The following is a 22688-nucleotide window of genomic DNA, read 5'->3' on the forward strand; positions in this document are numbered from 1 at the left end:
CCACTGCTCACGCGTCTAATTAACGTGCTCTAGCGCCCAGATTAGACGCAGTGCTCGTGTACGGTCGGACAAAGGAGGCTTTCGAAGGGCCTTACATCGATGATATCCACGTCTAGCTAAGGCCCTTCGTAAGGTGACAGAACTAATAGGGAGTTGTAGTTCTTCTATAACCCTAGAGTACGGCATCCGTCGTGTCTCTTTCGAAGATGAGATAAACTCGATTATCTCATCAAGCTGTTCTTCTGATAGCTTTCGACCTCGGCCAGGGGCCTTACGTGGTGTAGGCCTCTCATCAGTGCAAGCCTTTTGGACCTGACGCTGGGTAATGCCCAGTTTTGATGCAATTTGGCTATAGGTAAGCCCCTGAGCGCGCAGTGTACGCGCTGCGATGCGCTGATCACGACTAGCTTTATGGCTAGGGGGTATGAGGGGCCTGGGGGGCCTGGGGGGTATGATCGGATCTTTCGTGATTAGTCTCCATGGTAGGTAGGTAGGTAGGAAGGTAGGTGGCTAGGTGGCTAGGTGGAAGGGTTTGAAACATATGGTATTGCCCTAATCCCTATTCGGAAGGCGGTTGGAGAGGGTATTAGTCATGAAGAAGGGGTGAAAGTACCACGCTAACATTATCATTGACACCGACCATCGTATCTGGAAGCCGCTGTCCGTGGTGATTTAGATTTGTAGCCCTGAAAATAAGTCCGCCAGCTACAGCAGCTACCAAGGGAGCTCCCCACTTTTTGTGCTGCATTGTACCTCCACGATGAGGGGGCCCGCTTTACTTATCGCCGGGAAAATTTCTTATTTGCAGCACGGAGAGTTGAGCATTCTCCGTGCTATCGCAACTAACTATACCCCTATTTTTATACAATGACAGATTTTGAATTGAAATGCATACGTCGCCAGCAAGAGGCCAACCTCAGTATACTGTCAATATCGTATTCGTCCCCAGAATTGCGCGAGACATAATCCCTTGGCAGACGTGGATACTGGTATTTTCGCGCTAAACGGCGAGAATCCCCCAGAAATGATCATAACTCAATTCGATAAATTTCTCGCACGGGGTCGCCAGGGGACGAAGCGTCAGGATCATCATTATTGCGTATTGCAAGGCACTCTATTATAGCACTGAATGAGTATCAGAAGAGGCAGGACGGTAATAGCAAATGTAGAAGACGCAATGGACGCTGGTGCTCTTCCCGCGTTGTCTGTCCAATTTCTCTAACCCGCCGGATTAAGGAGATTCGGCCCACATTTGACGACGGAGTTAAGGTAGCTGTACACTTTCGTCTCGCAGCCCTCACCGGAAGAAGATGATGGATGATGGGGGCGGTTATTATTAGGAGGGGGAATGGTGGTGGAGGATACCCTCGCAATCTTATTAGGTTCTACAGTAGGAGGCTAATCTATTTACAGTAGAATAAGAGATGGGAAAGCGGATCATGGAGAGAAACAAACCCCCTGGACCTGGATTGCTTGCTTGCGACGTGCTTTCTACAAAGTAGACCGATTCGTAGAATAGCTATTTTCAAGTTTGGTTCAAGCTGTTCCAGGAACAAGATGCTTTTGAAAAGCACATGGATACATACACAGTATGTATCCAGTCCAGTTCAATGTAAATGAGAAAGCCCTCGGTCTGGACTGCTTCAGCTCTCTTTAATTCGTTCAAATGTCTGTTTCCATGTTGTAGAGCTTCGGCCCCCTTTTGCGGTTTCAATTATTGTTCGATTACCCGGAATTGGCTGGTCCAGCCTGGCATGGCACGTCAGCCGCGGAAAGCGCCGGGGTATACCAACTCGGGTAGCCCGAGCTACTACTTTGCAGCAATCAGCATGTGCGGGCGTTCATGGTTAATTCTCCGTAGTTTCGGAGTATGAGGGTAATTGCGGAGGTAGCCACGTCGTAGATATGTACGTCGACCTCAGGATTGCAGATACGAAAGCGAGCGAGGATGGTGTTCCGCTAGATGCGAGATGCGACCGTGGCAAGCCTGATTTATCAGGCATACAATTCTCCGTAGACAGCAGAGTTTTTTCAACATGGAATCGATGTACCATTGACTAACAAGCTCAATATGATAACTATGTCACGATAACCCACGCCATCATATTACGAGCCTCCGCTTCTATGGACGGCTCGTGCACGATGCCAATCTAGAGTCTAAAACCCGGGCGTCTGGACCTTAGCCCCCTCCTCTCTTTCTGGTCTGGGGATAGTAGGTACAGTACTTAATACTTAGTACTTTGGGTCAGGATCGCAAATCTATGAAAATGGACTGGGCTGAAGTCGAAACCGAATTGCTGGTTCTAAGATGATACAATTGTCGATTGTCAACCGGTAAAAAGTAAACCGGGGTGCATTTTGCATGGATGATACTCTTGGGCTGATTCCTGTTGGGTGGTGGTGTAGTTTTGAGTTGAGCTGGCCCTGCGGGATTGGATGGATGGGCCAATCGTCGCGCATGCAGGATGCAGGAAGCTTGGAGGTTGCGATCGAACGTTTGCTCTTGGATGCACGGAGTATTTTCGTATGTACTTTGGGAGGAGGATCCCCGGAACCGATCATTGAGGGCTGCGTTGTATGTATGTACATGGATATTCCGGGATCGCGATAGGTTGTTCGTTAGGTGGTTGTGTTGGAATGGCTTCTGCGAACCGGGATTATTCCCTGTTGGCGTTGGTCATGAAGCGTGGATGGATCATGGGGAGGCAGATGATCATCACATTTGGACAGTACAATATACTGAGTATACACTACACTACTATGGATGGTATGATGATGATGTCTTTTTCCCAGCCTTCTCTATTTTGGCTATTATCATCACGGTTTTGACGGAGTACGTAGGTGTATGGCAACACCTCGGCCAACTTCCATCATCCTAAGCAGACCATCTCAAATAGGAACGACCTCCCGTGCTGGGGCTAATCCAGTGTATCACAATCTATGGTGTCACGGCGACAGCCAACCGAGCAAAACACGCCCTGTCTCTCTCGCGCCAGCGAGCTAGTCACTCCCCCAGTGACAGAGTAAGTTAGTAGTCATATCACTCTCTCCAGTCCTACAAGTAGGTAGTTAGGGCCGATTGTCAATGGATCCCCCCAAAAACGAGCAAGACCCAATAAGGACGGTATTCAGTCGCCGGGCGTCGATCCGCACAGGCGATGAAATCATCGCGGACACGCCGGGCCGTTCTGATTCGATGCATGCCCGGTCCTTCGAGACTAGCCGGGCTTTAGTGGGCGGAGACTTGACCGGTCGCGTCGGCCAGTCACGGAGGCCGAAATTAAATGACGCTTCTGGGGACTGGGCCTTGGTGAAGTTGGGGCCTCTTGGGCTCGTGGAGAGTAACGATCGTCCATGGTTGGTGAGATGATACGAAGGGGGCAGCTGGAGCGAGGGTGGGTTGTGGTGTTAAGCCCCGCGGGGATGTGTCGATAAGTTCGATTTTGCTGGGTGCTATCTTAGTTCTCGTGGGAGAGACAGTAGTCAGCCCAGTGACATAATGATAATCTAAAGAGGATAGGATACTGAACTGATCGGTGTTCCTGAATAATACAGATGGCTACGTACGTATACAGTGTATGGATTGTATGGGTTGTATGGTATTGACAGTTTAACCTCGATAGCTACAGTATGAGGGTAAGAGAGTATTTCTGAATACCTTCCAGCATTGGCATACATATCTGAATAGTCTTGGCTGCTTCCGGTGCCCCTTGCTAACTGTACGATTCCTTTTGGTGGATTTAGTTGGGATGAGATCGATTGTTACGTTGCCCGAGAAAAAATTTATCGATGCCGTCATGAAGAAAAATTTTTCTTTCCCGTGTTGTTGCTCGAATTGACCTTGTTCCATGTCCGGATGCAGTCTGGTACCAGGGGCAAAATGTGAGTGTCAATATACGGGATCGGGATGTATAAGGGCGACTCGAGCGGTAGCATGGAAAAAGAGGCAAGGCTAGTTCAGTTCGGACCATCTCGCTGAAAAGAGAAAGATGCTCCTGTAAGGGTGATCCTTCACTACTACATAGTTAACCACAATAGTAACTACTAAGCGCCTAAGACTACTCCGTAACTATCGTCACATCGTGAGGAGTAGTGATACTCCGTAGTTAGTAGTAGTTTTGGCAGGGGGAGACTATGTATGTACTATGTACAGTAGTATGGTGTTTTGAATTCTTCGCAAATTCTCCGGTGTCGCATAGCTGGGCATATCATAACACAAACATCCGACATACGTACTGTACTTCATACGATAAACTCGGGTAGAGCGGGCTCAAAAATTTTTATTCTTTGGAATTGCATTAGCAGTGCCAAATTCTCTAGTTTGTTCTTGTCATTGTCTTGGGGAAAGTCTCGGGAAAAGAGTAACGATGGAAATTACCCCCCTCATCTGTCTTCTTCTCTTCTCCCACGCACTCCCAGACGAAAATCGCGCATAGTCAAGCTGAGAGCAGCTTGGGGCACCGCACTCGGTAAGGCGATGTAAGGCCAGGAAATCGGTGCGTATCGCCCAAGATGGAGTGATACAGATGGATACAGATGGTGCAGAATATACATACAATACAGGAAATTACAGTAGAAGGGAGTGCAAGTTGGCCGTGTCTTGACTGTATTAACCATACCAATTCCATACCGAGGCCATGTGTGGAGTGCCACTCGGCACTGGTCTGCCGGTCGCAACGCGGGTGAGAAGAGTTTTCTCGGTCTCGTCGCGGTGCTTTTTCGTGTATTGACATCGTATTGAAGGTGTTATGCATGTATGGACTATACTATATGGGGTAACTCACTCCACCCGAATAACCCAATCAGACCTCCTGTTAGTGTCCGTGGCTGCTCTCGGCCAGTTCTCCCGGAGCTTGCACGACTCGTGCCGAACCCGTTGGACTGGCGAGTCGAGGAGAATTGAAACACAGAAGAGATGATCCTCCAGAGTCGATAGCTAGCTTCTACTAGTTTGATTGTACAAAGTTTGGAGTTTAGTCTTGGCTTAATAGCAAGGGAGGAAGATCAAAAGGAAACCATACTGGAGAAACTGTGCTGTATGTATTGGTTACATGCTTTTTCCCCAGCAACCAGATGTCCTCCATAGTAACCAGTCCCTAGTGTGTATCACTCCGTACCGATGCTCGTATTTTATTCTGTTATTCCTTGATTTTTCATATTATTTAATTATTTTTTATTATTTGCCTTTTTTTACCTTTCAGATTTTTTTTCTTGGACTAACTTGAATTATTTCCTAATTTAAATCTTTTTTTTTATTTCCCTCACACTACTTGCTCAGTTGCTACTTGCTGGCCCATTATCCACACTCCCCGTTCCCTCTCAACTCTCGCGCGCCTCTTTCCCACCCTCCTAGTCCCCAGGTAATTATAAAGTAGTCCACTCCCTCTCATCCACCCTTCTCCTTTCCTCCCCTTCTCTTTTCCCATAGGACTATTCCGTCTCACGCCATACCTGCCATTGTGTGTTGGTGTTTTTGCATTCGCTCATATCGTTGGGTTCCGAAAGGCTTTGTGAGCCGAAGCAGCAGCAACAATGGCGGAGCGGAGGATCTCCTATGCTCCCGATGTCGAAAACGGTGACCGTCACCGTGACACCGATGTGAACGACGGCAACCTCGATGAGTACTCGGCTCTCAACCGCTACATCTCGACTGCCCGCGATGGCCGCCGTGGTTCTACCTCCAGTGCTGGCGCGCTCAGCACCCAGGAGAAGAAGAAGCCTTTCTGGAAGTTCTGGGCCAAGCAGGGTGATGGTGTTGAGGAAGGCTGGCAATGCCCCGATGAGTGGCTCGAGACCGATCTTCGCTCCGGTCTGAGCTCCAGCGACATTGAGCCTCGCCGCAAGAAGTGCGGCTGGAACGAGCTGGTTACCGAGAAGACCAACATCTTCATCCAGTTCATTGGTTACTTCCGTGGTCCTATTCTCTATGGTAAGTGATGCATTGATCCCTGGGATTGCCCTGTTGAGGGTAATTGGACGCGTCAAATGGCCATTTTCTAACGCGTAATTTTCTACTCTCACAGTTATGGAACTTGCTGTCCTCCTCGCCGCTGGTCTGCGTGACTGGATTGATTTGGGTGTCATCTGTGGTATTCTGCTCCTCAACGCCCTGGTCGGTTGGTACCAGGAGAAGCAGGCTGCCGACGTCGTTGCCTCTCTCAAGGGTGACATTGCTATGCGCGCTATTGTTGTTCGTAACGGTCAGGAGGAGGAAATCCTGGCCCGCGAGCTCGTTACTGGTGATATCGTCGTCGTCGAAGAGGGTCACGTTATCCCCGCCGATGTCCGCCTGATCTGTGACTACTCCAAGCCTGAGATGTTCGACGCCTACAAGGAGTACCTCGTTACTTCCCAGGATGACACCCTCAAGGAGAAGGAGGATGAGGAAGATGAGGACAGCCGTGAGATTCACCAGGGTGTCTCTCTGATTGCTTGCGATCAGTCCGCCATCACTGGTGAGTCCCTCGCCGTCGACAAGTACATGGCCGACACTTGCTACTACACCACCGGTTGCAAGCGCGGCAAGGCCTACGGTATCGTCACTGCCACTGCCCGCCAGTCCTTCGTCGGTAAGACCGCTGCTCTCGTTCAGGGTGCCAAGGACTCTGGTCACTTCAAGGCTGTCATGGACAACATCGGTACTTCCCTCCTCGTTCTCGTCATGTTCTGGATTCTCGCTGCCTGGATTGGTGGTTTCTTCCGTCACCTGAAGATCGCTACCCCCGAGGAGTCTGACAACAATCTGCTTCACTACACCCTGATTCTGCTCATTATCGGTGTCCCCGTCGGTCTTCCCGTCGTTACCACCACCACCCTCGCCGTCGGTGCCGCCTACCTCGCTGAGCAGAAGGCTATCGTCCAGAAGCTCACTGCCATTGAGTCCCTCGCTGGTGTCGACATTCTGTGCTCTGACAAGACTGGTACCCTCACTGCTAACCAGCTTTCCATCCGTGAGCCCTACGTCGCCGAGGGTGTTGATGTCAACTGGATGATGGCTGTCGCCGCTATTGCCTCGTCTCACAACGTCAAGAACCTTGACCCCATTGACAAGGTCACTATCCTTACTCTCCGCCGCTACCCCAAGGCCCGTGAAATTCTCGCTCGTAACTGGATTACCGAGAAGTACTCTCCTTTCGACCCCGTCTCCAAGCGTATCACCACTGTCTGCACTTGCGACGGTGTCCGCTACATTTGCGCCAAGGGTGCCCCCAAGGCTATCCTTAACATGTCTGAGTGCTCCGAAGAGGAGGCCAAGCTCTACCGTGACAAGGCTGCCGAGTTCGCTCGCCGTGGTTTCCGTTCCCTCGGTGTCGCCGTCCAGAAGGAGGGTGAGCCCTGGCAGCTTCTGGGCATGTACCCCATGTTCGACCCCCTCGTGAGGATACCGCCCACACCATCGCTGAGGCCCAGGTTCTTGGTCTGTCCGTCAAGATGTTGACTGGTGACGCCATCGCTATCGCTAAGGAGACTTGCAAGATGCTTGCTCTCGGTACCAAGGTTTACGACTCTGAGCGTCTGATCCACGGTGGTCTCGCCGGCTCTGCCCAGCACGACCTCGTCGAGAAGGCTGATGGTTTCGCTGAGGTCTTCCCCGAACACAAGTACCAGGTCGTCGAGATGCTCCAGCAGCGTGGTCACTTGACTGCCATGACTGGTGACGGTGTCAACGACGCTCCCTCTCTCAAGAAGGCTGACTGCGGTATCGCTGTCGAGGGTTCCACCGAGGCTGCCCAGGCTGCCGCTGATATCGTCTTCCTTGCCCCCGGTCTGTCTACCATTGTCGATGCCATTAAGCTGGCCCGTCAGATCTTCCAGCGCATGAAGGCCTACATCCAGTACCGTATCGCTCTTTGCCTGCACCTCGAGATCTACCTTGTTACCTCCATGATCATCATCGACGAGACCATCCGCTCTGACCTGATTGTCTTCATTGCCCTGTTCGCCGATCTTGCCACCATTGCCGTCGCTTACGATAACGCTCACTTCGAGGCCCGCCCCGTCGAGTGGCAGTTGCCTAAGATTTGGGTTATCTCCGTCGTTCTTGGAATCCTGCTCGCCGCCGCTACCTGGATCATCCGTGCCTCTCTCTTCCTGACCAACGGTGGTATCATCCAGAACTTCGGCTCTCCCCAGGAGATTCTCTTCCTTGAGGTTGCCCTGACCGAGAACTGGCTCATCTTCGTTACCCGTGGTGGCAAGACCTGGCCCTCGTGGCAGCTGGTCATCGCCATCTTCGTTGTCGATGTCCTCGCTACCCTGTTCTGTGTCTTCGGCTGGTTGTCTGGTGACTACACCCAGACCCACCCCCACGACCCTGCCACCTTCTCCATCAACGGTGATGTCGACATTGTCACCGTCGTTGTCATCTGGGCCTACTCCATTGGTGTCACTGTCATCATCGCCGTGGTCTACTACATCCTGACCATCATCCCCGCTCTTGACAACCTTGGCCGCAAGACCCGCTCCAAGGCTGATACCAAGATCGAGAACATGATCGCTCACCTGTCCAAGCTGGCCATTGAGCACGAGGTTGACTCTGAGGGCAAGTCCCGCTACACCCTTGGTGCCCGCGCCGAGGAGGTCGAGGAGGACGAGTAAAGGATGTGCGCTTTGCACAATACCTTATTACCCGTTGTCAGACGGTTAATCTTTCCTGACTCGCTCCTGGTCCGAGGTCAATAATTTTTTTCCCTTATTTCTTATTTTCCCAATCCATTTTTCTCCCTGTCGTGCCTCTTGGTCTATTCCTACCACGCGGATACTGTCATCTTTCCCTGTCTCGACCATCTTTGGACATGCATACCGTGGGAAAAAAAAGGCTGGGTCTCTCTTGTCTTTTTTTTCTTTTCCCTTTTTTTACCCCAGTATTATAGACTTTTGTGTTTTTACCCCTTGATATCTGTTTGGCTTTCGAGTTGATAGATCTCAAGTTTTCTTTCTCTACGTGTATGTATGTCGTTAATAGTGGTACTTAGTCAAGTCATCGAGGGATTCTAATGATTACTGCGCATTGTAAAATCTTGAATTCGTAGCTTTGTCTTGTAGATACTTGTCAGTTTGACAGACTTTCAATTGTTCTGACATCGATTGTCCTTGATCCTTTCTTCCCCTTACGCCCGTAGTCCTCAGTCACCCGGATCATGTCCACCCACCCACATGCACTAAGGTTAAACACACCCGTCTCTGCCTCAAGTCTCACGTACCAGTCGCATGAACCATGAAAGCCATAATGTAAGAAATCTCTTTATGCTCTAGAAAGACTAATCTAGACCGCATACACCCATCAATTCAACCAGGCCACTCTCTACTTTGCATAAACAGTCTCCCAATCAATCCACTGCACATCCCCAAACACACCCTCCTGATTCTGGAAAACCTTCCTAGGCTCACTATACGGCTCAAACCCATCCCTATCCAAAACAGTAGTAACATTACCCGCCGCCCGTCCCGTCGCATTAAACCCCGGTCCAGAGACCCGATACTCCGCCATAAGCGTAACATTCTTCTCATACCTCGCCACGCCCGAGACTATCCAGTCAATGTACCCACTAGCCTTGATACTGGCGTCCTCGTACGTCCTCGCAAAGATGGACCGGTGCTGCGAGTTCCAAGGTCGACCGAGCGCGCAGGCGCCGACGATACTGGGGGCGACGGAGGTGTTTGCGGCGCGGACGTTGCTGTCCACAATGTAGACGCCGTATTTGTTGGTGAAGGTTGTGTTTGTGCCTTTCCAGGCGGTTATGCCGCCGCCGCAGCCGCGGAGGAGGACGTCGGAGGATTGGATCCAGGCTGTGCCGAAGCCGTAGAGGAAGTCGGTTTGGCCGGCTAGGATGGATTTGTAGAAGTAGGCGTTGCCGAGTTTGCCGACGTAGACCTGTAGAGGGAGGGTTAGGATTGATTGATATGAGGATTGGGTGGATTGTGTTGCTTTGGTGAGTGGCTTGGATTTACGTACCGTGTCCTGGTAGGAATAGAAACCGCAGTAGTAGAAGCCACCATTGGCACGGCTGAAGCTCAGTGCGTGGGCGGGTCCATCGCTATACTCAGCCCAGGTATTGGTGAAATCTATGTTGTATGCACGGAAGTTCTTGTTGCCAAAGGGCGTATCATCCGGCACCGGGAAGCCCGTCGTGCCAGAGCCGGTCAGACTGGCGTTGAGGGTGGGAGAGACAACAAGGACACTCGAGTACACATTGTCCACGCTCTTGCCGGTATTATCCTTGTTTGCGGCCGCCCAGGTGATAGTCACCTTGTTCTTAGTAGCGTCTGTAGAAGCATCGGTCTGACCGAGTAGAGTGATTGGACCCGCACGGGTAACATTCACTTGCTCCTTGTATGTACCAGCGAGGATGAGGATAGTCTGAGTAGAAGTATCATTTGGCAGAGACTCAATGGCAGCCTGGATAGTGGTAAAATCGGCATGCTTGTCCGAGGCCGAGACCTTGATAGTCCCCTTTGGACAGTGATTGCCTGTTGCCTGGCACTCCTGGCGGGAGACGTGATTGAGAGCGACACTGTGGACGCTAGCAGCGTGCCACAAGAGCGCGAAGACAGCTGTAATGTACAAGCGAAGCATGGCGGGCCAACTTCCTGCTATGCGGGGGATCCACTAGCAGAAGACGCGTCTCCAGGAGAAAAGACATGGCTCCTTTTATACCTCCTGCAAGGTCATTGCTTCTCGCCAATGGCTTGGGAAATGCCATCAATGGCACTGACGGAAAATCTCCTGGTCCATATTGTTCCTGACGAGGCTATTCCGGAAATGGTAGAGATGTCCGCTCGTAGATTGGCATTTGTCCTTCAGGATCTCCGCAAAAGTCTCCATGAAGCTGGGGTCACGTCGAAGCTTGACTTTCCCCGCATGGTGGAAAATCTTGCTGGGGAAGATGTGGAGGGAGATTGGGGAACGGAGAATTGGGCTTCCACCTGTAGGAGTGCGGGGTGGATGAAGCTAGCGGGATGTTCAAGTTGCAGGGGGGTTGGGGGAGAATGAAGATATGGGGAAGTTGTGGCCGCGTAGTTATCAACAAAGGACAATATTCTATTATTGCGAGGCTGGGTTTACGCTGAATCTACCGTTGTATTCTAATATCTGAGGTACCTAGTGCAATGTGGGAAATCTTGAGCATGAAGGGTTCTACTGTAAGCTTTCTGTTAGTCGCTTAAGGAACTCGCCGATAAAAGCCCTCCTTTTAATATTCAGAGAGAGCTTTTGAAGGAATATTTGAAGGAACTTCTAATTTAAAGCTAGAAGTTAAAAGACCCCTAAAAAGACCTTACGTGTTTAAGGGCGAACTTGTGTACAATGCTAGTTCAAAGACTAGCAACGGTGCAGATTCAGCGAAGGTAATTACAATCCATAGATAGTAAGTACATTATATGAATGATAGTAGTACACACAAGCACGAGGCTCGGAGAAATGCTATGTGCAGCAATCGTAAATACAATTGATGCAACCATAGATGAAAACGAAACAGGTCTCAAATGATACGCTGAGATGCCACAAAATGGGTATCAGTAAAGACAGCCAGAAATCAAAATGGGGTATCGTATGGTCGCTGAACAAATGGCAGGTATCACTTTTCGCTAGTAGTAATTCATCGGCGTCCATTCTTGTCCTGGGTAGGACGTGGGGGACATGATGATCTCCTCGCTGGAGTCATCGTGTGTAACTGCGAGCTCGACGGGCTCGGGGGTCTCATTGACCAATCGGGCATCGCCGCGGTGCGGATGCGTCGACATGACGGAGACGTTGGAGACGTCGTTGGATAGATTGGGACTTGGGTCGGGCTGAGGTTGAGCCTTGGGTGACTTCGGTGGCACGGGTGGCTGGACTTCTTCATGATCACGTTCTTCGGGTGAAGGTCGCTCTTCGATCTGGCTCACGTCGGTCAGTGGAACTGACTGACCGCTATTACTAGAGTCAGATCCCCCGATGGGTGATAATGGGGTTGGGGAAAGCATAGGCTGGCTCTTTGTGCGGGTGTGCTGAACAGGCGCGGAGGGTTCTCCAGACTGCATTGACGAGTAGAACCTGCCAGATAGCATGGAAGGGGTTGCAACGATGGGCGGGAGGGGCATGCTTTGCCGGTGGTGAGCATCGCGAGCGGGAGGGGACGATTCGACAGAGGAGAATGAAGACCTGGAGACTGGCGGAGGTGGGAGGTCTTTGCCGACAGGGTCGTTGGTTGGATGACCGTTGTGTGCGAGCCAGTCATGAACATGGGAGTTCACAGGAGCTGATGGCATGGTTTTTGCCGGAGCGGGTCTAGCGAAACCAACATCGGGGGTCTCGGGGGTCTCGGGGGTCTTGCTCTGTACAGGCTGGGGTTCTTGTTGGCGACCAAAGAAGCCCTGCAATTGGTTAGAAAGAGTCTTTAAAGAATACCACGACGATTGAGTATCACATACGCTGATCCTACTAAAGCCCCTCTTCTTCTGGCCGCCTTCCCTCTGGTGCGATTCAATCTGCGCGCCTCGTGTTTGAAGCCCCTGGAGTTCTTTCGAGAATCCCTCTCCAAGTCCAGAGAGGGCATTGCCCATCGACGCACGGCGTCGTCTTCCGAAAATTTTCAATTTGTCCATCTTGGAATCACCAGATGCAGCGCGCTCAGACATTTCATTGGCCGGAGTATTTGGGCGCGTCCCCTTGCTGTTATTGCTCTGCCGACCAAAGCTACCAAAGCTCAACATGCTGCTTCGAGTACCCGGCGAGTATCTCACTTCATTCCGGAGCGGGCTTTGTACACCTGGTGTGGATGGAGGGAGGCCGCTGATTGACCTGCGCTTTGATTCCAAAATTTCCGCAGAACTGGGGGGTCGCGGTGGATAAGCTGAGCCAAAGCCTGGTGCAACATCGTGGAGCGAGGGCAGAGTGATTTCGGATACTTGAGCTCTGGAGCCAGGTTGGTTGTACACGTGTGTCTCTGACATATCGTCCCGGGCCGATTTCACCGGTTGTTGAAATGGCGAAGGTGGTGTATCAACCTCTCCCTCTGAAGGTTGGCTAGAGTTGTTCTCATCAATTCCGAGGGTAGAGACAGATGGTTGCCGTGGGGTGAATCTTGACTCTGGGGGAACAAGGTCTTTTGAAGGAATGTCTCTGGATGGTAAATCTTTGGGAGGAAGGTTTGGTGGATCTTCCTTTGGTGGTGAAACATCCTTGGGAGGCACCTCTGGTGGACTTTCCTTCACAGGCAGGTCCTCGGCTGAGAGGTCGACGGATAAGCGTTCCTCTTTTGAGAAAAAAAGCTCGACATCTTCAGATACGGGGCGAATTGACGGAATCATAGGCTCAAATGCTGGAATACTTAGCCGTAATGGTTCATTCAAATTCGACACAGTGGGAAGTGCAATAGCCTGGCTAGCATTGTCCGGCAAGCTCTTCTCGCTTGGCCCTGCACTCGTCGGGATGCAAGTTGCGCAAATGCTTGTGTTCTCCTTCAAGACGTCTTTTGGCTGGTGCTGTGGGTCATCGGATTGGAGAGCAACAGTTGCACTTGGGCTCAAACGAGGCTCGAATGTCGGTGCCTGTTGTGGACGGGGTTCGGTGGGTGAGAGGCCGAGAGCCGAAATCATTTCCTGTTCAAAGTCGGATGCAAACTCCGACTGGCCAGTGAATCCACCACTCTTACGGCGATCAACATCCAAAGGTGAGGAGTGCTTCTTAGCAGCTTGATCACTCGATATTCCGCTGACCTTGTCTGTAGATCGTAGATAGTCCACTGGCGCATTGGATTTGAAACGCTTGCCTGCACGCTCATCATCGGCAGAGCCTTTTAGAGACGAAGCGGGGTCCATCGCAGGGGCAGCAGAGAAATTGTCGTTCCGGTTGGACTTGAAGATAGGAAGGCTTCCAAAGACAACAGATCTGCGTTGGGAGAACTTATCCTGGGAGGATTCCCAGTTACCAGACTCCGATAGTGAAGAGAATTGCAATTGCAAACTCCTGCGAGAAGCAGAAGGAGTCGATTGGTCAACCTACAAACATTACCAAAATCAGAGCCAGCACAAAAAATAAAAACCATGAAATTGGGAATGAGGAGTGAAAAGCCGAAAAAAGAGAGATGAGCCAAATGCATCAATCGTGTCGCATTCTAGAGTCCATTGCCAGAGCGATGGGAACTACATCGTGGTATCCAAAAATGACAAGGAGACATGAAGTATAGAAGGAGGGATATAGACTGTAATGCTGGCTTCCAGCGCGCTGCCCCAAGACGAAATGAAAGGATGACACCCCATCCAAATAGGGAATTAGAATAAAAAAGGAAATGAGATCACGTATCTACCTTGTCTCCGCTGGGCCTGAATTTGCTCCTGCCCTTGGCGAATAAGCCCTTGGCAGCTTCGCCTGCCTTTCCACTGAATGTGCCAGCTGTGTGAAGGAGGTCCTTGCCGCGCTGCTCGACATTTTGCCGAGTCACAATAGTTCCGATGTGACCAGACGGACGCCTAGCATGGCCAGCGCCGGCTGGAGCACCATCCTCCTTGGAGGCAAGACTGCCAAGAGATGCAAGCTTGGGGAACTTTCTGGTCGTGGGGGATGTGCGTGGGAACCCAGAAGATAGGGTCTGACTTGAATGAACAAGGTCGGCATGCTCTGGATGAGCATGCACGGTAAATTCGAGCCAAGCGTTGAGACCCGTGTCCAAAGTCGCGAATTGATCTCGGGTCTGATCAAAGGCTCGTATGCGCTCCACAGAAGATGTCTTATTGAGAATATCGCGGAAGCCTTGTAGCTTTTTCTCGTCGACCTTTGATAGTCCAACTGGTAAAGTCACTTCCCTTTCAGGTAAATGACCACCAGTGGGGTCCACAATTTCCTCCGGTGGAGAGATGGTTTGTGGGATTGGAGGCACGATTGAAAGTCTGGGCTTCTCGACACGCTGAGTGTCGTCGAAAATTTCCCCAGAACTCGTTGACTGGTTTCTTGACATGCTCTCCGCCATGGGCTCAGGAGTATCAGCGAAAGCCTCAGGCTTCTGGGCAGCTAGCGCTGTGGTCAAGGAAGGGACTACGGTCTCGGTTGCAGGAACTGGCGCCGCAGGCTCCTCAGCTGACGAGGCCGACTCCCACGAGAAACGCCGTCCGAGTCGAGGCCGCTTTGGCTCAGCGTCAGCCAATGGGACCGTCTCTGCAGGCGTTTGCGCAGATGCGTATGGGTCCTGAGCAGCCAAAGGGTGTGTGCTAGACCAATCTGGGTGAGACTCAGAGACTAGTGGCCTCGGGACTTCATTAGGGCCTGGTCCAGTCGAACTATCCCAGTACTTCTCATAATTCTGCGGGATAGACCCTTCTGGATTTGGCTGAGGCTCCGGCTCCTGTGAATTCTCCCGGCTCAGCGACCGCATGATCTCTTCTCGCAACCGATCGTTGTCGGTATCCTGCGGCGAATGGCTTGCACTTCCAGGAATGATCGTAGGAATCTCGCCTCGATAGCCTTCAGATGCGACTGTGCCATTGCTACCGAATTTGAGAGGTGCAACGAAAGCGTCGGCTGGCGTAGTCGACGGGATTGATGCGCCCTGAGCGCCTGGGGCATCGACTGGCCTTTCTGGCGACCCAGACTGGCCTGGAGAGACCGATGACACCTCTGCTTGACCTGCCGAGGGAAGCTGATTGTCCATGATTACAGGTCTTTTCGAAGGGCTGTTGTCACCATCAGGAAGGCTCAAATCACGTCGATGACCAGGCTTGAAGAATGGGGCCTGCTCCGGCGCGTTGGTAGGAGTGCTGGTTTCCGCAGGCTCTTCGGGAATTGTGGGCGTTTTGTCGTCCTGAGTGTTACGGTGACTGATGATTGGACTAATCACAGATGTCCCGTCGCTGTTTGACCGCACTACACTGCCGGCAGTGGAGTTGGGAGTCTCTGGAACGTCGAAAGCTTGGTGAACCACCGATGTGAAGCCCTGAGACGCCTGGGAGTCTTGAGAGGCCTGAGAAGGATTGTGATGTAAGGAAGCATCTGAGGATTCGGTGCTTGGATTTTGCTGGAAGCTGGGGTCAGTGGGACCGAGGAATTCGGCACCAAATCCTGACATCCTTTTCAATTCCGGCAGCGCAATGGAGGGGTTTTGAGTCGTCTGCGGGGAGGCGCCCAAATTCCCGGGTATGGTACCATTACCACCAGTCACGATAGGTTGAGTAGGAGTAGGACTGGACTGAATAGAGCTCTGAGGCTCTGCTGGACGACCGGAACTCGCTGCTTCACCCTGTGGTGTTCGCTCCTCCCGCATGCGCTTGTAAATATCGGCAGGTCTGATGAAAGGCAGCGACTTCTGATCGCCAACACTGGGCGTCGGCTTGGTTTCAGTAGTGGGACCTGCGGGGGGCTCATCAGTCCGAGGTCCAAGTCCTGGCAAGCGCGTGGAGCTCAAGTCGGAGGTGCTGCCCGTCTTGTGCGTGGCGTAGGGAGGCGCCGGTGCCGCCGGTGGCTCTTCCTCTTCTTCGTCATCATCATCACCCCAGTCGCCACCGTCGTATGAATACTGCTTCGCTTGAACCCAACGCTGGGTCTTTTGGCGATTGACGTTCCGTTCAAAGGAAGGGGGAACTCTGCCCGTACTTCCTGGCGTGAGGGGACTGTTCGCGGGGGAAGGACTGAATAGATGTGTTTGTCTTAGAGCTTGTGTGACGAGGTACGAGTAATGGAATATCGGACCGTTTACTTACACATTCTGGACCCCCCGGCCATGCCATGGAGGATTGTGGTCCGCCATCAGTAGAACAGCGTCGAGTGGTGTGAACAAGCAGACCTAAGCCTCTTGCATCGGTTGCTGCCTGGCTACCTCGTAGGATTCCCGCGTCGCGGTCGTTATTATGCAAGGTTGACGACCCTCAGATGCTTTTCTAAGCCGGTGTAGGCTGGAGGGGACCGCCGGGTATTTCAGGGAGGACGGCGTGGCGCGAGCAACGTTGCAAATGCTAATCCGGATGCCGATCAGATCAGATGGGCAAGATGGATGCGGGCGGCAAACAAGATTGATGTACAAAGGCCGAGGATGACGTGTATCCACCCAATCTGGGCAATATGAACAAAGACGACTGGAGGTCGAGAGGGGAAGTGTGAAAGAAGAAGAATAGCAATGATCGATACAATTAAAGCTCTAAACTTTCGTGATTCAAGGCTCGTCTTTTCCCCTGATTTCCAGTCTGGGGTTACTTTTACAGTCTGCCCGATCTAATTTTGGATGCGGCGGTGCTGCTGACGTAACGACACAGCCACGATCATCACGTGATAACCATCGAATTCGCCGCGGGTTGATTGACGAACGTGTTTCAATTTAGGTAGCTCGCAGCAAGGAACAAGTAACGGTCGTGGTGTTTTTATTCTGAATTCTTCACTGATGTGAAGGCTGCCCTGGCATCTGTTTGCTTGACCCCCGCCATCCCCTGGATATCTCTCCATCCAACGACTCTGCCGCAACCGGACACGTCTACGCCTCCCCCTTATCGATTAGAGGTTGCCAAACACCGGCCAAGTCCACACTGACCCACGCCTCCTCTAATCTCCGAAGACAACGGTTTCTTTGATTCACTCGGTCATCCTTCTCTACATCACTCTCTCAAAATGACCGGGCCGTCCATTCAAGATCGCACGAGCGAGTTCAGCGCCATCCTCGGCCATGCCCAAAAACGACTAGGCGGCTCGAAAGTTGGCACTCAGCGACAGGCGCTCCTGACGGACGCTCAAAGGCGACAGGCCAATGGGTCGCCCTCTGGTGCGCAGGATCGCAAGGCAGGCAGATCCGAGTTTGCGCGACGGGCGCGGGATATCGGAAAGGGCATTACTGGAACGACCGCGAAATTGCAGCGTTTGGCAGAGTGTGAGTTGCTTGGCCTGGAAAGCCGAACCGCTCAAGCGCTTCGGTCAGATCCCCGAGTGAATAGAGACTAATTTTCGGGGATATAGTGGCGAAGCGCAAGACGCTTTTCGATGACCGACCTGTCGAGATTTCCGAATTGACATATGTGATCAAGCAAGACCTCGCCGCGCTGAACCAGCAGATCGCCTCCTTATCTGCGTTGACCCAAGCGCAACATCCCAAGTCGAGCCGGTCCAAGACAGACCAAGAAGGAGAACATAATGACAATGTGAGTAGGATATTCGCTATCAAGAGCGCACGGACTAAATGCTGACTGGTTACGTCCCAGGTCGTTGTTATGTTGCAGGGAAAACTCGCGGACGTCGGATCTTCTTTCAAGGATGTTCTTGAAGTCCGTACAAAGAATATTCAGGCCTCTCGCACACGAACCGAGAACTTTGTCTCCTCTGTCTCCTCCAAATCACAAAGCGCTCTTGACTCTCAACGCTCCGATTCACCTCTTTACAACACCTCGGGCCGCCGAACCCCCCAACCAGGGTATCAAGGAAACTCGTCTGACCTTTTGACTTTGGATCCTTCAAACCCCTCACCTTTGGGGCAGTCAATGCAATCAGATCAGCAACTCCTAGTGATGGAGGAGGCACAATCTAGCAATTCTTATGTCCAGGCCCGTGGAGAGGCTATCGAAGCTATTGAGCGAACTATCAGTGAACTCGGTGGCATCTTCGGCCAGTTGGCGCAGATGGTCAGCGAACAGTCCGAGATGATTCAACGCATCGACGCGAACACCGAGGATGTTGTGGACAACGTCCAAGGCGCTCAGCGAGAACTCATGAAATATTGGACCCGCGTATCTGGCAATCGCTGGCTTATTGCCAAGATGTTTGGTATCCTGATGGTGAGTTCAATCGTATAGGTACTAGTCAAGTGACGCACATTACTAACTCTTCCCTAGATTTTCTTCCTTCTTTGGGTTTTGATCTCTTGATCAACTGACTCGCCAAACCTTTCCTTTCGATATTGTATTATAATACCTCGCTGTTTGTGGTCTCTCGGACGTACAACAGCTCCTCTGCATGCCCCACGCTCACCCATGCGTGCCGTCTTTTTCTTTATCCTTGGCTAGACTGGGATGTCTGATACACTCGTTCTTCCCTTCCATTTCCTTATCTCTCTGTCCTGGGACTGTGTCCTTATGAAGAGCAACTCAAGTAAATAAGCACTGTGTACTAATTGAATCAACACGAATAAACAATTCTATCATTATGAGCCAAATAGTTTGTATGGGCGCAGGTCGTCAGAAAACTTGCCGTACTCTTAGAAAGGTCTATTCAAGGTGTTCGCAGACATGGTCCTCAACGACCCGCAGATAATCCGCAAGACCTATGCAGAGGTTTGTCAAGAAGATCTTTGGAAGGAACTTTTGAGAAATGCAGGTCTTTACTAACCTCCATACGTACTACTGTATGGGTTCCATGGTTGTTGAGCATCGGCAACCTCCGACCACTAAACCCCACTCGTCCGGCCGTCGGCTTTTCGGATTCCGAGAGAGATTAGGAACCTGGCATCACCAGATAGACTCATTTCCAACATGGACTCAGCAAGGCTACGGACAATACTCGCAAGCAAGAGACAGGGTTCCCGTGCTATCAACAGCAAGAGGCTATTCATTGTGGTTCATTATAGGCTCGGAAGCCGATCGCCGAACAATGGCCTCCAATATGCCCGCTGTAAGTCCACCACCCTCGGCCCCCACGCTTCCCAGACAAGCACAACTAACCAAGGAGTAGTGCGACTTATGTCACACGAGAAAGGTCAGGCTCAGCTCGTGGCTCCACTGATGAGTTCATGCTAAAGGAGTATATTTCGTTGTTCAGGTTAAATGCGATCGTCAGGATCCATGTATGAATTGTGTCGATGCAAAGGCGGAATGTCTTCGCACTCGTCAAGCTAGAGTCCATCGTCCACGAGTTTCTCGGTGCGTATCGCCCAAAGAAGCATCGAGAATAGATAACCAACAAATAACCCAACAGTCTTGATGCATTAGCTGAGAGACTTGCCAAGTTGGAAAAGTCAAACACAGCTGAAACCGCAACATCTGCGTCGCCTCCATCAAGTACTGCGAATCATGGTGGCACCTCGACTGCGCCATCGTCTCCGCAATCAACTTATTTCGATGCAGCTAGGGCATCTGTCAAGAGAAAATTCTACGCGCCTGTATCTCATGAAATAAGTCCCTCTGATCAACAAGACAGAAAGCGTCGAGTCTCACAGAGTATTCACACGCAAAGCCATGCTGAACACCACTCTCCAGAGTCAACCCGGCACGCCAGTGAGGCGAGAGAGTACATCGAAAATGAGCTGCAATGTAATCCAGCTCTCTCTCAGGACAGACGGACTGCATTAGAAATGGCGCGCAGGTTTGTCGGACAACTGTCTAACCCAGGCTTGCATCGTCAAGAAACTGTTGCCTGCGAAGAGCTGGATGTTGAGGTTAATCTGGCACGTCCAAATCTCACACCAGAGCTGCTATACATGATGCTACCTGGTGGGTACTATTCCAAGAAGGAACATGGAAAATCAAATACTCATTGCAGCAGGGCCTGATAAGAAAACCAACTCGCAGGGAACGATCGTCTGGCCAGATCATATCTCTGATAAGACCCTGGAAAGAATGGGGTTGGCTATCATGGAACGCAGTGAGAGCGAACAAGTGCTTCAACTCTATCGGATTAGTGTGTGGATCAAAGCCTTCTCTTGCATTTCAAAATTGGCACCTTTGATATCTAGCGAGCGCTTGAAGGCTCATTTCAGGACATTGAAGAAACAATACGAGGCTGGAGCGATTGAAGAACTCAATTCAATTCCGCTAACAGCTTCTCCAAGTCTACCATTGCTCCAGGCCCTTCTATCTGGCGTAAGTCGGTATCAATAGCATCGGAAGTTTCCGGCCCAATACTAACACATGATAGAAACGGTTGATGCAGTATCTGGGCAACATGTCGCGTTGTTGGATGTTCACTGCTCTGGCATCCAAGGTCATTATCGCCTTGAACTATCATAATATAACTGACACCGTGCCCCGGAATGATGTGGAAGAAGAGATACACGCCTGTGTATACACATGCTACTATTTCGACAAAACACTCAGTCTGCTTCTCCTGCGGCCACCATCGTTGCCTGAGCTGAAGGTAGAGCCCGCGCGATTGATACATTTGGACCCTGAAATGCCTACCACGGCGATGATTACTGGAATCGTCGAATTCGCACATCTAAAAAATACTTTGCCGAATATCCTGCTCGACACGAAAGAGATGGGTGGTATAGAAAAAGCTAATGCTCTGTCTGATCTTGTGGCTCGCGCTCATGCAATTCACTCTAATCTGCAAGTGGTAGGTCGGTCGATCTAACAACGAGTCCAAGCCGTCGCTAATCTACTCTTCCACAGCACCGAAGCCGTCAGGAATTGGAGTTTCCTGCCTCTTGGGGAATCTTGAGACGCGAGTGGCTATCTGTGGACTTCAACTACTATTCTATCCTGACTACCATCATCCGTGCACGGTCATCAGTGCTTAAGTCTCGCTTGGTATGCGAAGAATGCCTTTATGCAGCGCGTAAGGCGCTGACTACGCTTCGAGCTTTGCAAGAAGCATTCTCCGGCCATGCAATGTCTATGGATTCATATCCATATTTCCTCACCTGGTCAGTAACTAGTCATCACGTGAAAATATCCCCGGATGGTGAACTGACTTTAATCCTAGGACAATGTTACTCGTCCCCCTCTCGCCCTTCTTCGTCCTCTTCTGTAATGTCGTTGCGACATCAGATCATAGAGATTACGAAATGATAAGGACAATCACAGACGACCTACGGCAATTCGCCAAAGCAAATGCGTCCATCGGCAAGCTTTGCGCATTATTCGCGAAGTTCCTTGATCTATGTGCGCCTTTGATCAAGTCCAACCCTCCTGCCGGCGCATCTGAGCAATTCAACGCCTCTCAAAATGGAAATATTCCTATCGAGCGGCGATTCCCTGGCCAGCTGAAATCTGCCTATCCAGATGTGCTACAACAAGATGTTCGTCAGGTTCACAACGCGCTTCCAAGTCCACTGCCTAGCAGCGAGACGTTTGGTGTGCCTCCGTCTGTGGAGGGGTGGGATGATAGTTTGATTTGGGAGTTGTTTGATAATCAGCCATCGCTGGGATGGGCGGATTCGGAGTTGTGGAATGCAATGACGCAGCTGTAGATACCAGATTACCGTACTATGGAGGCTGAGAGAGACATGATTCTTATAATATGTTCATATTCTTGTTTAGACATGAAATGCCACTTAGTAGCCTACTGAAGGTAAAAACATTACCGAAGTTTTTTTGGAAGAGTCATGTACGGGTACCATTACAATGCGCTTAGAGTGAATTCCCATAAGGGCTCCGATGAGAATACAGTTACTAAAGGGAGAAGCAGGGATCGTGGAGCACAATGTGGACTATGTTAAAACTAATGATCCGCCTATCACACTTCCATACTTCACTTGGACACAGCTAGTCCTGATTTAGCAATGTATGACTGGTCGGTGAAATGCCCCGACGCTCAATCCGATTAGCACCGAAGCGTCTTTTGAATCGCAAGCATTCGTAAAATTTTCTTGCCACCGAAGTACAATTCCCCCATTAGAGATTCCCGCCAAAATGTTCAGCCTTTTCCGAAGAAACAGAAAAGCGATAAAAGTGTTGCAGAAAGAGAGCTTGCAGATTTGAAAACGTGGAGAAAGGCCCAGAAAGAGCTCTTTGACCGATACATCAAAGCCAAACGTGATGACAGGTGGCTGAAGTGGGCTCAATCAATCATCGAAATTCATATC

The 22688-nt window shown here is 51.0% G+C and overlaps 5 protein-coding genes across 5 annotated transcripts; 3 read left to right on the top strand and 2 right to left on the bottom strand.

Annotated features, from left to right (window-relative positions):
* Positions 1-5532: 5532 nt before the first annotated feature.
* Positions 5533-8598, top strand: N7473_009194 (Plasma membrane ATPase; the record flags this gene model as incomplete). The annotated part of the gene is made up of 3 exons (XM_057155133.1): positions 5533-5929; positions 6024-7375; positions 7432-8598. The coding sequence occupies 3 exons, from the start codon at positions 5533-5535 to the stop codon at positions 8596-8598; spliced, it is 2916 nt and encodes a 971-aa protein (XP_057006263.1).
* A 706-nt stretch (positions 8599-9304) lies between these two features.
* On the bottom strand, positions 9305-10576 carry N7473_009195 (putative pectin methylesterase; the record flags this gene model as incomplete). The annotated part of the gene is made up of 2 exons (XM_057155134.1): positions 9305-9874; positions 9956-10576. The coding sequence occupies 2 exons, from the start codon at positions 10574-10576 to the stop codon at positions 9305-9307; spliced, it is 1191 nt and encodes a 396-aa protein (XP_057006264.1).
* Positions 10577-11586: 1010 nt separating this feature from the next.
* N7473_009196 (uncharacterized protein) lies at positions 11587-16718 on the bottom strand (the record flags this gene model as incomplete). Its single annotated transcript, XM_057155135.1, has 4 exons — positions 11587-12354; positions 12412-13980; positions 14289-16599; positions 16672-16718. The coding sequence occupies 4 exons, from the start codon at positions 16716-16718 to the stop codon at positions 11587-11589; spliced, it is 4695 nt and encodes a 1564-aa protein (XP_057006265.1).
* An 851-nt stretch (positions 16719-17569) lies between these two features.
* Positions 17570-19087, top strand: N7473_009197 (t-SNARE syntaxin; the record flags this gene model as incomplete). The annotated part of the gene is made up of 4 exons (XM_057155136.1): positions 17570-17825; positions 17912-18093; positions 18154-18723; positions 18781-19087. 4 exons carry the CDS (start codon positions 17570-17572, stop codon positions 18811-18813), a joined length of 1041 nt encoding a protein of 346 aa, XP_057006266.1. The 3' UTR covers positions 18814-19087.
* A 459-nt stretch (positions 19088-19546) lies between these two features.
* Positions 19547-22073, top strand: N7473_009198 (Zn(II)2Cys6 transcription factor; the record flags this gene model as incomplete). The annotated part of the gene is made up of 8 exons (XM_057155137.1): positions 19547-19555; positions 19616-19639; positions 19703-19803; positions 19859-20373; positions 20426-20742; positions 20798-21217; positions 21274-21527; positions 21587-22073. The coding sequence occupies 8 exons, from the start codon at positions 19547-19549 to the stop codon at positions 22071-22073; spliced, it is 2127 nt and encodes a 708-aa protein (XP_057006267.1).
* Between the last annotated feature and the right edge of the window lie 615 nt (positions 22074-22688).

Source organism: Penicillium subrubescens (genome assembly GCF_028828155.1).
Source record: "Penicillium subrubescens strain IBT 31985 chromosome Unknown utg000006l_segment0_segment0, whole genome shotgun sequence".
Classification (NCBI taxonomy): domain Eukaryota; kingdom Fungi; phylum Ascomycota; class Eurotiomycetes; order Eurotiales; family Aspergillaceae; genus Penicillium; species Penicillium subrubescens.